Below are 15,692 nucleotides of genomic sequence, written 5' to 3'. Positions count from 1 at the left end.
TCCAGAAAGAGAGTGAGTATCCTTGTATGCCAAAAAACTTTTTTTATGGATTCTGTAATTAGTATTAAATGGGACTGCCTTTGTGGACAAATATAATGCCTTTTACAAAATTGGGAACAGCAGACAGGCATTGGAATGCGGCAGATCCAAAGAGCCTCTAGAAATATTAAGGAGTCTTGAATTATTAAATGTAAGATGTTTTATAGTTTTTCTTAAAAAAACCGCAAACCACAAAACAACAAACCAAAAAAACCCCAACAAAACTCCCCACCAAAACACCAAAAAACCCCCACACCAAACAAACAACCCCCCCCCCCCAAACCCAACAACCCCGTAATTCTAACGCTGCTGCAGTTTCAGGCTGCTGGGATGGGTAGGGGTGCAGGGAGCACACAGGATATTCCAGTTCTGCGCTAATGACATATGTCTGGCTCCGTTCTTGCGCTTACTGATTTGATGCCAAACATTGCGATGAGTTAACCGATGATTTGGACGTAGAAAAACACTTTGTCAGTTTGTGGCTGGAGAAAGTTTCTGAGGAAAGGTAAGGCTTCAGGCTGGAGACCTGCCTTGCGCAGTCAGGGCTGACCAGGCTCTGTCTGGCACAAGTGCGGTTCCCCGGGGTCGCGTCGCTGCAGAGCGCTGCTTCGTTGGGATCAGCCGACGGACCCACGTGGAAGCGTTTGAGGGGCTGTCGCTGTGTGTGTCTGCCACAGTGTTCTTCTGGTTTCATCTTCCTAAAATTTGAGGGAGTTGAGGGTTTTTTTTGCTTTGGGGGGTTTTGTGCCTTTTTTTTTCTTTTCTTTTTTTGTTTTGTTTTCCTTTTCCTTTTTTTTTCTTTTTTCTTTTTTTTTTTTAATTTCTTTCTGTTTTCTGAGCCTACTAGTGGCTTTTTCCTCCCTTATTAACTCTCAAACCGGAACACCCAGTTTGGCTGCGTGCTTGCTGGGGCTCTGTGGCGTTGCAGCTCTTCAGCCAAGGGTGAGAAGGAAGCAGCTTAGCAGTTGGGGCTCCTGATGGTCTGCTAAAGGGCTGCAGAACATCTGTGGCCTCCACGGCTTCAGGAATCCCTCCTGTCTGCCTGCGTTCCCCTTGCAGTGAGGGTGAAAGTAAGACCGGTGCTGACAGTGAGCCAAACCGACGTGCGCGGTCGTTCGGGGCAGCCTGCCTGGCCTCTGCTCCTCTCTTGCTCGCTGGGCACCCCTGCCCAGAATAGAGGCACAGCGCGCCTGTGCTTGAAGCCCCTTTCTGCCACCTCCACGTCCCGCTTGCTCCCTCCCCGGGGTGCTGCAGCCCCTCGTCCCCGGTGGCAGCCATGGTTGGGCTCAGGTGTGCTTGTCCTTGCTTGCCCTCCCGAGTCCGAGGCGGGCTGGTGCTGCCCTCACTGCCCAGTGCCTCAGCCCCTCCGTCTGCAGGTGACACTGAAGACCACCTCCGCTTTCCCCGCCATCTCTGTGAAGCCAGCTTCGCGGTCTCCGCGGGCGCTTTTGTGCCTGGCCTGGCAAATGCTGCTGTTTCTTTGTGAGCAACTGCGATGGCGCTGGGGAGCTGGGGAGAGCCGCTGTGAGATCGGGTGTGCTGCCCCGCCAGCGTGGAGTCGGAAAGTGCTGGGGAGTCCTTCCAGGGCTGCGCCCGTCCCCGTTAAACGTGACAGGCTGAACAAGCTTCGTTACAGGGCAAGGATACCTGGGTATTGCAAGGGTGCTAGCGTGATGATACATTTTAAAACTAGTGGTGTTTGGTTTTTTTTTTAGTATGTTCTTTAGAGGTGAACTTCATGATAGCTGAAGGTAAACAGACCTAGTTGCAGCCTGTGACACTCCTGATATTTACACTAAATCCTGAAATAGTCCTGAAATAACACTAATCCTGATGTGTAGCATTCCTGCCATGATTTTGGGGTCCTGTTTAGTATGGACGTTGCAACCAAGTCACTGCTAAGTGTAGGGTATTGGGCCCCCGGGGCAGAAGGTTATTTTGCTAACTGGCAGGAGCCCTGGGCAATAGTGTGCATTTTAAGTTGATGTTATTTCTGGAGTACCTCATGAGTTGTATAAAGGTATGAAAAAATTCCACTTAAAAGGTGATAGTTTGATTCTGTGACTCTAACTAGGCTTTCAGAGCTGATGTTAGTCACATTTTCCTGGGGATTTGCTCTTTTATCATACTATCCGAAGAAATATTTCATCGAGTGCATCTGCCTTCTCTCTGCACAGAGTTGTCCAGGACTGGTTGGCCTGCTTTGTTTTCAGAGGCAAATGAACTGAGCTTTGGGTAAGAGTTCAAAAAAGGCACGTGATTTTGTGGTTTTGAGGTTTGATTGCAGCTACCAATAGGGTGTAGCTCGTTTGGTCTCTGAGAAAATCGTTGTTTTAGTTAAGAAGGGCATTAGCGCCTGAAAGTTTTGTCCATTTCTGGGGGCACTTTCTCCCATCAGCTTCATCTGCTGGTCTGATGAGAGAATTTGCCTCTCTCTACAAACCGTGCCTCATTTACTTCTCCAGATCATTTTACCTGCTGCTGCTGCTAGAAGTCATGGACTTGATCACAAGCTAGGACAGATGGTTGCAACGAGTTGTTCTGTGCTTTTGTAAAAAACGCTATTTTTCAGTTAGGTGCTCTTAATGTTGTGCAGTTAAAACCTGTTTATGACCTACTTTTGACATTTTACATTGCATTTACGTCTGAGCTATCTCACTGTAGGGAGAAATAAGCAATTTCCTCTGCAGTTTCTTTTCTTCTAATGGAAGTAGTGAGGGAAGGCCTAAAGCCTTAAAGGTCCGTGTTCTTCGAGTTCCGCTGCTTTGAAAAAGTTCAAATGCAGCCAGATTTATGCAGCAGCAGCACGATGCGTTTTTGTTTGGTGTTACAAAGATTTGAGGCATGTCATGTTGTTCTGTTCGTCTGGATCTCCATCATCTAGAAACACGTCTGCTAATTCAGCTAAATTTGGCAGCGTGAAATGAATTTGACGGGGTGAAATGGTCCCCAATACACTGAAGCCTGACCAGTGCTGTAAGAGTAGGTTGCTGAGCGGAGAGATGGGGAGACCGTCCTGATGCCTCTGCTGAGGGAAGGGCCACAGTACAGGTGCAGCCCTCTCTGGAGACGGGAGCATCCCAGGCAAGGCCGACATGGCAGACACCCCCGTCATGGAAAGCCTGCGGGGGCGGTACCATACTCTTTACGAGACACGAGAGGATCAAACGACAAAACCAAACATCTGCAGAAGAGCCAGGCCGCCTGGTTTCCACTGCCTCCATCCTTATGTTTGCTGTTCCTGTCAAGCTGCCAGTTATTTATGTACGTGTACTCTCATGTTTCGTTTCAGAAACCCAAGCATCCGACAACGGGTCTAATTGCCATTACTCTCGCATTTCACATATGCCATGAAGTTCACCTGGCAGGCTTCAAGTACGACTTCACTGACAGGAACAGTTCTTTGCACTACTACGGCAACGACACGATGTCTCAGATGATGCAGGTAACAAGCGCTTGCTTATGCTGAGAGAAATACAGCTGGTGGCTGGGAAGGATAATTCAGTACAGGTAGAAGTGTGGACGGCAGCTCGGAAAGGCTTCCCATCTTCTCCTAGTTCAGCTCCTCATGGGTTAACGTTGCTTGAATCTCTTCATCTCTGCTTTTGTTTCTGAAGAATGTGGAAAACGATATGTGTGTCCCTCGTGCTACACCATATTCTGCAACGTCTGCGTGAGATACATCCATCTGTATGTTCTGCTTTGCTTTACTGGCGTTACCCTTCGGCCACGCAGCTGTAGTTCGTGGAGGCATAGATGCTCCCGCTGTCAGCACATGAGTAGCGTTGCTTCTGTCTTTTTCTCTTTTGCCTTGACACCTACTTGCACAGTTTGTCATAATTGCCAAACTTCTTAAAAAAGAGAACGAAGAGCAAAGGGAAATGGAAGGAGTTAAGACCTACAGACTTGCAGCTAGGAAGAGAACTGAATGTCAGAAATTGAAAGCAGAAGAGGAAAGTGGCTCTCAGAGGGGCGTAGGGAGAGAAGAAACTGCTTGCAGGAGGGGGAAGCCACAGCTCGCCAGGGGAGGGAGCAGCAGGAGGGTGGCAGACATCAGGGACGCCGCCTTCTCTCTCCTGCAGTGCTGCGGCCATGCCTCTGTTCTCGTTTATGTCTCTGTACTGTGAGCAGCTCTGTCTCAGCCCTTTACCTCCATGTGGACGGTTTTCTGTTCCAGGTGCATGTGGGGTCAATTTTCTCTCCTCCTCCCTTTCCTGAAGAGGAAGGATGGGAGCAGTGCCCATAGGAGCCTCTCATGTCTCTGAGGACTCCTAGTTGCCTGCTGCTCTGAGATAATTTTCCTCTGGCACTGAACTCTCCCTTCATTTTGAGGCTCCTCTCCGCAGGTGCTTTTCATGCAATGTATGCCAGGCTTGGGGAAGGTCGATCACTAGTTGAATAGACATCCATAAGTTTCCTAACTCTGAAAACTTTAAAACCCAAACAACTAAACAAAAACCATATCATAATTCTTTAGTGGCGTTAAGTTTTAAATATGATACTATCTACGTATGGTCTTTTATGCAGTATTTGTATTATATGAGTTTTACTGGATTCAGTGTCTAAGATTGTCAGTAAACTTACTTCCCTTGTGCTGTCCTCCGCTAACCTCAGTGGTCCCTGGTGCATCCAGGATCTGGATACAGCACAGAAGATGAGTTGGTTTTGGCTCGCTGAAACTTGACTGGCAGGACGCATCTGACTTACAAACGCCTGATGGGCGCTTTTCAAGAGCCTGCACTGAGCTTTGAGAATTAGTCGTTTTCTGACTGCTGGTGCTGTAAATGTGGTCATGCAGCCGTTCCCGCCGGGCACAGGGAGGAGTTGGGAGCATTAGTAATGGAAGGGCTTCTGTGAGACCACGTCTTGCCCGTTGTTGCCACTGAAGGATGGTTCATTTTGGTTTGTGTCCTAATGGAAAATCTAACCTAGTTTTCAGCGATGGTCACTCACCTGTTTTCTTGGGGACTGTGCTACAGCCTTTGCTCAAAGAAGTCTTTTCCCCAGAGCTTTCCTAATCTTAACATCTTCCAAGTATCACAGGAATGAACAAAGAAGTGATGCTTCTGGTAATAACTTGAATTTAATTTTTTTTATTATTCCCTCACATCTCTCTAGAATGAATACCACAACATCAACGCTGAGCAGAAATTTTTGAAGAAGCTTATAGACAAGAACTTTGTGGTCAATTTGACGTGAAAGCTGAATGGAAAATACGATGAACACTATTTGCAAGATTTGAAAAATTTTTATTTTTTGTATGACACGTTTATTTTTTAGGTGCAGCATAACTGTTTACTGTTTAAAAGGAGCACAGAAACCTCACCAAGGCAGAAGCTTCTTCTGAGCCTGAGGGAAATGGACTATTGCAAACAGAGTTAACTGAATTTCTGTGAAGCTATTTAACAGTGGGAAAACCATGAAACTTTCAGCTGAAAGTATCAGGGATATATAAAAATGTGATGCACATCACTTATTTATCAACAAGAACTCTTTCCAAATGATTACTTCTCTGGAATACTTTTGTTTCTGATGATCTCCTCTAAAAGAGTTACACTGTCAAGAGACTGAGACGACCAGTGTTTAATTAGTAGATGGGTGTAAAGTCTTGAATGTCTGTCTTGTAGTATGAAAGAGGCTTTAAAAGGATGCCTATAAATCATTACAGTGTCTTTGGGAGAAGGGGGAACGTACAGCGTGCACAGGCTTTGGCCTGCCCCTGAGGAGGGGCCGGCCATCTTCAACAGAGACGCCACAGCTTTTGCGCTGGCCGTGGGCTCTGAACTGCTGTCTGCCTTTGCCGAAGGTGAGGACCCTTTGGCCTGATTTGTGGAGATGTCGGTATTGACAAAGCTGGTGTCGTACCCAGTTTATGGAAAACCATCCTCCCCGTGCTGGGTGTCCAGTAAATTTTATGGTTGATGACTTGACTTAGAAGGGGGAGTATGTGAAGACTGAAGAGTTGTCCTAGCTGCCTGCCTGTCAGCCGCCTCCCCCAGACCACAACAGAAATGTGAGCCGGGGCAGAGATGTTTGTGCCCGAGTTTAAATTTAGAGCCAGTGCTTGCTGGATTCCTAGATCCCCAGGACAGGAGCTCGTGTATCTTTCTCTTTGCTTCCCAAGAGTCAGGGTGGTTTTTCCCAAACCAGCACAGTTTCCTTTCTCAGCAGCTGTAATGCGTTGCCACCTCTGCAGTGCATCAATGCGAGCAGTGAACGTTCCCCTGTTTGGCAGCAGAGTGTGCTAGGGAAGATCCAAGATGTACCTCAGCTGAATTAGCATCTGGCTTCTGTTCACCTCTCCTGTCTTGACATTTAGGTTTCAAGGGTGTGGCTGAACTAAATCATTTGGAGGTGGCAACTTACTCGGGGTTTTAACTGAAACATTTAATGGGACATTTGTTTCCTGTATTGGTTTGTCTCGGACGAGCGTGCTGAAAAAGTTAAATCTGCCTGGGGATGCCCTTGACAACTGTCAAAAGAAGAATAATGTGCTCTTCCAATTCTCTCATAGGATGTGTATATATAGGTTTTTTTTAAATTGTGGCAGATTTGGTTGAAGATCTTGTGGTAATCTTGACCACACCTAAAGAAAGCACAAAGAAGTCCACTTCAAAAAAAAAAAAAAGTCTTTAAAGTTGGTAGAAAAACTTTTGCTGCTTTTTAATAAAATTATGTAGAGAGTTTTAATACGTTTTGGAGCAGTGCAAGCAATTACAAGATGAATACAAGCCTCTAGCAGGTTAAGAGCACAGTATCGGTGTTCTGAGAAGCTGAGGATTACAGGAGCACTCTACAGCTGTTTTTTTTTTGCTGCAGCAATGTAGAAGAGTAAGCATTGAAGTGACCAGAGTCATCCTTTCTTTTTTCACATAATCACAGAACGTTAGGGGTTGGAAGGGACCTCAGTGGGTCATCTAGTCCAACTGTTTCTCTTACGGAGTGCGATAGGTATTTAAAAACCCCCGCCTTCCCATAGTTCTCATCTCCCTCTTCGGGTCCTCAGCTCGGCCATTTGGGAATTAGCGAGGGCAGCGTCGTTTGGAGGGAGCCACAGCCGAGGGGGAGCAGGCTGGCGTTTTCACCTAACGACTCCCGAGCTTTGGTCCATTTCAAGCAAATTTGGCGTATCCGAAATAACTCGGGATGTCCTAAAAGCCTGCGGCGGGGGCCGGGGAAGGGCCCAGGCATGTCCCAGCAAGGGACAGGCTGTGCCACCGTGTCCTGCCACCTGGACGTGTGTCCCTTGGGCCGTGATGCTGCGGGGGTGGCCCCGTGTCAGGGTGGGGGGCGAGAGCCCAGAGGAGGGGGAGCGTGGGAGGTCCTGGGCACCGGAGAGGGCGACTCTGGTGGTGGGATGGAGGAAACCAGAATTTCTTCACCAGGTGGCAGAAGGGCTCTTACTCAGATCTGCGTTTTCTTCTTTGCAGTGTCCAAGGCTTTGAGGAGATCTTTGCTTAAAAATCTGAATGCAGACAGGTGGGGGTTTGCATCGGAAAACAGTGACACTACTGCCTTTGTGTCTATGAGCATTGATTTCTTGGGATTATTTCTGTTAATTAAAAAGGTTTGTGTGTGACCCTGCAGCCCCAGACCTGCGGTGGTTTGGACTGCTGACAACAGCAATTCCGCATGGAAGCGATGCTGAGGTGTGAGGCTTCCTGCGAAGGGCGCGGTGTTGTCTGAGCTCTCTTTGCGTCGAAGCCCATGGCAGATCTCAGACTGCCGCGAGCAGCGCCAGGCAGGAGCGGAGGGCTGCCCCTTCCTTCCCCCTCGAAGCCTGCGGCCGCCCCCAGATCCGGCCTCCCCACTCTCCCCTGGGCTGCCGTCACAGATCGGCCGCATCCGTGTAACGTCGTGCAGTACGCGGACCGAGAGGATTTTTTTCCCGTTGAGTGGTTGTATGTGCCTTCTCCCCACAGTGCCTGGTTCTTGTGATGGTGCAGGCTGCTTCCCTCTGCTGCTCCATCCTTGTCCCCAGTGGCAGGAGATCTAAACTGGTTCCTTCTCCTAATTTTCCTAGGAGGTTTTCTGCTTTTTGGGGATTTTGTTCTGCTATAGTTAGTATCCTCCCAAAATAACTGGAAAAAAGGCTTCACAGGGCAAGCAAATGGTGTCCCCCCAACCTCTTTTACTTAAAATAGACTCCTTTATTTTTTTTTTACTACATCAGCTTTTGCCTCCCTATAGATTTTTTTTTTTTTATAAAGGTTGGTATTCTCAATGCATTTAATATGCTGTCTATCAGCATTTATCCTTACCAGCTGCTCTTTTTTACTTCACCTTAATAAGCCCCCCCATTTGTGTGACTGAATTTTGAAATTAAGCAGTAGTCCCAGGGTTATTTTTCCCCCCACTTCTGTGCTCCTGCAGGGATGTCGAGTCCGCATGTGCCAAGGTTGCTGTCCCAGGATGACTGAGCAACATGCAGAGCCAGACCCTGCTCACTTGGGAACGAGCCAGGAACTGGTACCAGTAATAAACCACTGGGAACTGGGTTTTTTTGAAAGCACAGCTCGCAGGCCAGTAGCTTTTCTCTTCAATAATAATTGGTGACCCAAGTGATGGATTCCCCTCCCCCCCCGCTAGATATTTTGGCAGGATTCTGCATGCAACAGCCCTGCTTCATCACCTGCTTCATGCAGTCATTTCTGTTGCTCTGCCTGGAGGACAGGCATCACGTTTTCATGCAGGCAAGACCACCTACACGTAGTGGGGGTCTCAGCAGTGCCCGCGGGTCACAGTGTCTGTTCCGCCCGGGCACGCGTTTCCACAGGCGTTTCGCAGTGCCGAGGCCTTGCCTTGGGACTTTCTGAAAGAAGCAACAATGCTGACTCCAAATACTTGGATCTTTTCTGAGAGTGAGCTGCTACTGGGGTTTTCTCTTTCTATTTTTGCCATTCCTGAAAGTAAAATCTCTGCACTGAAGCTTCCCCTTTAAAAGCTACCCAGGTTTTTTAATCACATTTATCAGCAGCAAAGCTGCCAGTTTTGAATCCCAGGGTGCTGCCAGCTTTATTTCCCTGTCTGGTAACGGTGCAACTACGTAGGTACCCAGTTTGCTTCCTGTATCGATTGCGAAGTCAGATGGTCTCGTCCCTTCTTCCTCTGCCCTGTTCTCCGGCAGCCGCTGAACTTCAGGACAGCAGCACCTTACAGCAACGGTGCTCCTGCATTGTACCTGCGACTCCGCTCTGCTGCACCGTCTGAAGGGCCCAGCTCGGCGGTGCCCAAGTACGCACAAACCGGGCAGGATGATGCGCGTCAGCTGAAAGCTCTGTTTGGCTCAGACCTTTAGGGGTTTTTTTTTGCTTATTTTCTGTCAGGAAAGTATTTTTTCCTCTGCTGTAATAATTAAGGGAAGTACGGAGACAGGGCTTGAGAAGGAAGGTCACAAACTATTGCGCCAAGTATGAATCTGAGAGTGCCTAAAAGATACTACTAAAGGACATTTCCGCAGCTGTATTGGTGATCATAATACAGAATCGCAGCTTTGGTGTTTGATGATTGCTGTGTGGTGCCTCTGGTTTCCTACGGCACGCTTTCGTTTGGAACAGTGCCCTTGGAGGTGGTATAAATACCTTAACTTTGAAGTGGAGTCTGATTTTTAAGAATATACAAAGCTCAGTATCTGGTTTTGGTATCAATAAATACTTATTTGCCATTTGTCTTAAGTTTTACATGTCTTTAAGGTGCCAGCGCTATTTTGAAGACCCTTCTCATGGCTGTTTCAAGTGAAATGTTGGATGCTACAAATGGAAAGAGGTTATTTTCCTGTGAATAAATTGTGTTAAAGACGGTGCCCTCAGGCTTATTTTTGCAAGGTCGGTGCTCTCTGTGCACGGATGTGCGAGCCCAGCCCCATAATTAATGCTGTGTAAAGTACACACGGTGTTGTCAGGTGCGGCATCAAGTTTCAGAACAAACTTTGGGGATTAGTAGAGCAAACAGAGCTGGAAATTTTTGCGCCTAGGGAAACTGAGCTGTACTGCGGGCGGAGATCGCGCTCCAGGTGGAGTAAAAGCATGGCCGGGACAAGGGTTTTGTGGGTTAAGATCAAGAGCAGCATCCTCCTGATTTTAATTTTTCATGATTTTTTAATCTTGCCTGTCTTTTTGGGGACCTTCAGGGAAATGCTAAAATAAGAGGTTTAACCGAGAAGATGGTGTGTGACAAAAGACTTTAGATAGAAAGAGAGAGACGCTGATTGCAATGAGGAGCGGGGAGCTGCTTAGCCGGCAGCTCCAGGGCGTGGGAGGGAGACTGAGAAAACGGCTGCCTGGCACAAGTGGGTGTTGGGGGCACTCGTGCTAGTATGGACAGTTTCGGAGTTGGCTGGCGTGGAGGAGGCGTCAGTCTTTGAGGTGAGATCGGGGAGCCGCGCCATGGGTTATCAGTTACTCCCCGCAGCGGAGCCACAGCCGAGCAGCGACGTAGATCAGTGACAAAGGCGTTGCCGCTTTCACACCAAGTTTTCGCTGCAGGCGAATAAACGGGGAGGGAGCGGACTGGGAAGAGCTGTTTTCAGACCCCGGGAAGAGCCGGGGACAGGGCACGCGTCTCCAGCCTGGGCAGCCGGCTCTGGCTTTTCAGGCGAGCGCAAGCCCTTCGCATCGCCTCTGAGACGCCCCGTTTCCCGGCTTGCCCCGGTGCCTCCCGAAGCCGTGCTCCCGCCTTGGCTCGCACTGTGCGGGCGCCATCCCTGCGGGAGCCCCTCCCGTGCCACTGTCCCCCAGCCCAGCCGCGCTCCCCCGGAGCATGGGGCAGGTTCTGCCGGGAGAGGGGAACTGGAGGGAAGGGATCATGAGGTTTTTTTGTATCAGGTTGTTGGCGGTTTCAGAGCGTCCTCGTGATCTGGAATAGGAATTTGTCGGGTTGAATGTTCCAATGGTTCTGCTGAATGAAGACAAGATTTTTTTTTTTTTTTAAGATATTTAATAAGATATTTTTTCAAATCAGTACAAAAATTTTAAATACAAAATTATTTGCTTTTGACATATCTCATATATTCTGGGAACACACCGAAGTCACCAATGCCTGGTAAACTGTCCGTCCGTTCCTGCCACCGTTCCGTAAAATTTCTGAGATAAAGCACCACATTATATCACTGGAGTCCTTAGTCAATGTTAGACTGCATTAAACTCTGCATTTAAATAATGGTAATGCCAGTTAAATCCAATCTTAGTTCTGCATGAAAAATCTAGTTCATTTTTGAATCATAAGCGGTAGCGTTAGCTAAAGGCATCGAGGAAGTGGCGAGCGTTTAACTCTCCCACCTAGCGTAACAGTGCGAGATGTGCAGCCCTGTGCAGGGAGACACAGCCGCGTGCGCTGCCCTTCGGGAGGCGGGATTAGCACCGTTGGTGAGCAGACAGCTCTCGCAGAGAAGTCGCTTTCCTCACGTGCAGGAAAGATTGAGGCCTGCAGGTTCTCCTCCACAACTGGTAACACATAAATAAGGGTTAGAAACCGGCTTGTGTACAAAATGAAGTTCTCGGATAAATTTGCATGATCAGTAACGCTGGTAAAGCTATCGCCTGATCTCAAACAACAAATTAGTTAATTAGCAGAGTTACTTCTGCTTCGCCTGGTCAGCGAAGAGCAAACAGGTGTAATTTCTGCTGAGTGGCGGCACAGGCGTCTCTCCTGACAAGCCAGACGGGCGCGGGTTCTGTGCACGAGCACGGAAATGGCAGCGAATCTGCGGGGCCCCGCTGCGTCGCCCGCCGTTGGGCAGGGCGTCTCCATCGCGTGGCGCAGAGCCAGCGGGGACCCCTGCAGTTCTGTCTCCCGTCTACCTCGTCTGCTTCAACCACGCAAGCGCAGGTGGAGGCTTCTCCAGTGCTGCGGCGTCTGGAGGTGAACCCAGCGCCCGCCGCACTGCTGGAGAAGGCTCGCAGGGAACGGTTCCGCCATCAGTACTCCTTTTCCACCATAAATAAATTGTTCAGGGAAAAACCCATGCCTGCAGGAATATTTTCTATGGGTGGGGAGGGAAATAAAGGTCTCCAGCGAAGAGAGCCTTTGCTTGCCAGGCAGACCTGCTGTATAAAAAACAGAAAAACCCCCACGCCAACAAACAAAAAGCCACTCAGATTTTTCCGTGTGATTCGAGACAGAGCTACTCTGGTTGAAGTCACTGATTTTCGTCTCGTAGCTGTGATCAATGCAACAGTCAAACACGCAGCAGGAGTGAGCGGCGTACGCCGCTTTGGACCTTAGCGCTGAATTACTGTGAATGAAACGCAATAAGCATGGCATCACGGAAATATATAACGTACAGCTAATACGTCCCCCTCGGGCGCAGAACAACTGTGTATGAGCCTGGTGCACACCTGCACATGTGTTCACCACACCTTGTTTTTTTTTTGTTCGTAACTAGCTGTGCATAATGTTAAAATTTGTATTTATTTTTTTTGTTGTACAAGATGGTCCCAAACGGTCATAAAATGCATCTTTTGTGGTATAAAAGTTTGAAGCAGAGAGGAAAGGTTTTGATTTTGTGTGTGTGCATGCGTGCGCCTGGTTTTGGTTTTACATGGGATACAATAAATATCCTGAAAAAGACGAGTGAACGTACTGCCCGGCATAGAGTCCTGCCGCCTGCTCGGAGGGCATCTGCACGTAAACCTTGTCTCCGTGCATCAGCGGGACGACGGCGCTGCCCGACGCCTGGTCCAGGAAGCCCTTCTTGTACTCGTCGTAGGTGTACATCAGCGGCTCGTTGTTCTTGAACAACGCCACCCAGACGCTGGCCCCCTTACAGTGGACGTGGTAGGCGAAGTAGTAGACGCCGGGGATCTCGCAGGTGAAGATGCCGGTCTGGGGGTTGTAGTTCTGCCGGCCGTTGTAGAGGAGCTTGTCGAACTTGACGGGCACCCCGACGCGGGGGAAGGGGGTGAGGAGCTCCGCCGTGAACGCGGGCATCTCGTAGACCACGCCGCCAGCCTTGCCCTTCTTGCCCATGTAGCCGTAGCGGGGCTTGAGGCCGTCGATCCCCGGCCCCACCTCGGGCAGGTACTGTCCCACGGCCGGCGGGGTGGGCGGGATGACGACCGGGGGCCCGGGGGGCCCGGGGGGGCCGGGCGGCCCCTGCAGTCCCGGCTGGCCGGGGGGACCGAGCGCCCCGGGCTTCCCCGGGGGCCCCTGCAGCCCCGCCGCGCCGGGTTTGCCCACGCCGGGGAAGCCGGGTGGGCCGGGCAGGCCGGGCTCGCCCTTCGCCCCGGGCAGCCCCGGCGGGCCGATGGGGCCGCTGGGCCCCGCGATGCCCGGGATGCCCGAGGGCCCTTGCAGGCCCTGGGCGCCGGGGAGCCCCGGCTCGCCCTTGGGCCCCGCCAGCCCCGGGACGCCCGGCAGCCCCGGCAGCCCTTTGTGCCCGGCCTCCCCCTTGGGCCCCGCGGGGCCCGGCAGCCCCCGCAGCCCGGGGGCCCCCACCTCGCCGGGAAAGCCGGGCTTCCCCGGGAAGCCCTGCAGGCCGGGCTCACCCTTGGGGCCCACCGGCCCCGGCGGCCCCGCGGCGCCGCCTTCTCCCTTGGGGCCCGGGAAGCCGGCGGCCCCCGGGGGGCCCGCGACGCCCGGCAGCCCCGGCGGGCCCGGCTCCCCCGGCGGCCCCCCCATGCCGGGCGGCCCCGCGTGCCCCTTCTCGCCCCTGGGCCCCAGGGGTCCGGGCGGGCCGCCCGCGCCGCGCTCGCCTTTGGGCCCGGGGAAGCCCGGCTTGCCGGCGCCGGGGAGGCCGGGGGGCCCCGGCAGGCCCGGCAGGCCCTGCTCCCCTTTGCCGCCCGGGAAGCCCGGCTGGCCGGGGACGCCGTCCTGGCCGGGCTTGCCGACGCCGGGCAGGCCGGGGGGGCCTTGGACGCCGGGGACGCCCGGGGGGCCCTGCAGCCCCGCCTCGCCCGGGGGTCCCGGCTTGCCCAGCGGGCCCTGCGGGCCGGGGAAGCCGACCGCGCCCGGCTTGCCGACCCCCGGCAGCCCCACGGGGCCGGGGGGGCCGGGCAGCCCGGGCGGGCCCTTCAGCCCCGGCAAGCCGGGGATCCCGACGCCCTTCTCCCCCTTCGGCCCCGGAACCCCGGGGGCTCCCGGGGGCCCCTTTGCCCCGGGCTCGCCCTTGGCGCCCGGCTGCCCCTGCAGCCCCGGAGCGCCCGCCTTCCCGATGCCGGGCAGCCCGTGGGGCCCCGGCGGCCCTTGCGGCCCGGGTATCCCCATGGGCCCGACCTCCCCCTTCGGCCCCATCTCCCCTCTCTGCCCCGGCGGCCCCATGACCCCCGGCTTCCCCGGCATCCCCGGCAAACCCGGCTTCCCAATTCCCGGGTATCCTTGCGGGCCTGGCTTTCCTTTGGCTCCCGGCACACCGAGACCCGGTAATCCTGGCGGCCCCGGCGGCCCTCGTGGTCCGGGCTCGCCGGGGGGACCTTGCTCGCCCCTCAGACTGCGCACGGGCATTTCTGGGTCAGGGAGAGAAGAAGAAGAGAAAAGGGGAGGGGGAGAGGCGAAAGGTGAATGCAGCCGCGTCCCTCGGGGAGCACCGAGGTGGCTGCGAGCTGAGCGGCGTGCCGCCATGCTGCCATGCCGCCATGTCGCCCGGTTGCGCCGGAGGCAGAGCTGGCAGCGAGCGACAGGGTGGCGTTTGGAACGAAGGGGACTTTCCTGCCACTTTGTACACCCCAATCTTGCATGCACGTTTCCATAAAATGGTTATTTTGCGTCTTACTTGCGTATTATTTTTTGCCATGCGAAAGCAATTTGCGCTTTACTGATGCTTTACACCTATACAGTCTTAAGCAGCGAAATCTGCATGTTGTCCCATGTTGCTGCGGGATGGTCTACCTGCAGGAGTTCTCGCGGGACGCAGAAGCTGCTCGGTGCCCCCCTGCTGCAGGGGGGATTCTGGCATAAAAGAGCTTTTGCTGGAGGGGCTTACGCTAGCAAGATCCATTAAAAAAGATTGGCCCCATCAGAAGTTTGTACGTAGACACGACTGCATTTTCACCAAGGCTTTGGTTCCCGTTAAGGTATTACTGGAAACCTGCGGCCTTAGCCAGCGGTGCTAAGCTCCCACCAGTTTTTGGCGTAGCCACATCTAGTTAGAGCTCTCCTGAAGGCTTCACAGAATGTTTTTATTGGGCATATCCACGCTTGTGTGCGTGTGTGACCGCTTAGCGTTGCGGGTCAGGGTGAGGGAGCTGCTGCGTGGGAGTGGTTGTACCAGGGTTGGTTGCTTTTCAAGCTGCCAGCTTTTTGTGTTCAGTGGAAAGTCTGCTCTCTCCGTCTCTAAAATGGTTAAAGTGAGAGGTCTGGGGGAAGGGGAGAGATGAGGTTTCAGGGCAAGAGAATTAACTGTTCTTTGGGAGGCAGAAACCCTCCCTCTCTGCACATCTTGTGTTTTATGCACGTAGAAAACCCCCTTTGCTCACAAGATGGGTTGGTTTTACTACAGCAGGTCGTGCTTGTCCAGACACTCCAAAAATAGACCCTGATATCTTCCATTTCTGCTGAAGCCAGCGGAGGCTGTGGTTATACTCAACCCTCATCAAGACAGAGAGTTAACCAGCTTGTCTGGAGTCGCACAGATGCTGTGCCCGCAAGGATTTTATGACACTGGGTGTTCCTGGTTGCCCTTTGTGTTTTGGACATCTTTTGTTGTTTTCTTAGATATC

At 52.2% G+C, this 15,692-nt stretch overlaps 2 protein-coding genes across 11 annotated transcripts in view; one reads left to right on the top strand and one right to left on the bottom strand.

Annotated features, from left to right (window-relative positions):
• ST3GAL6 (ST3 beta-galactoside alpha-2,3-sialyltransferase 6) overlaps positions 1-9,713 on the top strand; it is a 53,444-nt gene extending 43,731 nt beyond the window's left edge. For all 7 annotated transcript variants that reach the window (XM_075436250.1, XM_075436292.1, XM_075436284.1 and 4 more), the window contains 2 exons: positions 3,332-3,484; positions 5,158-9,713. In XM_075436250.1, the coding sequence (XP_075292365.1) occupies positions 3,332-3,484; positions 5,158-5,238 (234 nt within the window). In that variant the 3' untranslated portion in view covers positions 5,239-9,713. The remainder of the gene's footprint in view (positions 1-3,331; positions 3,485-5,157) is intronic.
• A 1,318-nt stretch (positions 9,714-11,031) lies between these two features.
• The window catches only part of COL8A1 (collagen type VIII alpha 1 chain), a 93,708-nt gene continuing 89,047 nt past the window's right edge, over positions 11,032-15,692 (bottom strand). For 3 of the 4 annotated variants that reach the window (XM_075436200.1, XM_075436219.1, XM_075436209.1), the window contains one exon: positions 11,032-14,480. In XM_075436200.1, coding sequence (XP_075292315.1) covers positions 12,574-14,480 — 1,907 coding nt within the window. In that variant the 3' untranslated portion in view covers positions 11,032-12,573. The remainder of the gene's footprint in view (positions 14,481-15,692) is intronic. The other variant, XM_075436229.1, reaches the window with a different exon arrangement.

This window comes from Opisthocomus hoazin, chromosome 1, assembly GCF_030867145.1.
Source record: "Opisthocomus hoazin isolate bOpiHoa1 chromosome 1, bOpiHoa1.hap1, whole genome shotgun sequence".
NCBI lineage: Eukaryota > Metazoa > Chordata > Aves > Opisthocomiformes > Opisthocomidae > Opisthocomus > Opisthocomus hoazin.
The sequence above is the reverse complement of the archived record's forward strand: the minus strand, read 5'-3'. Positions and strand labels throughout refer to the sequence as shown.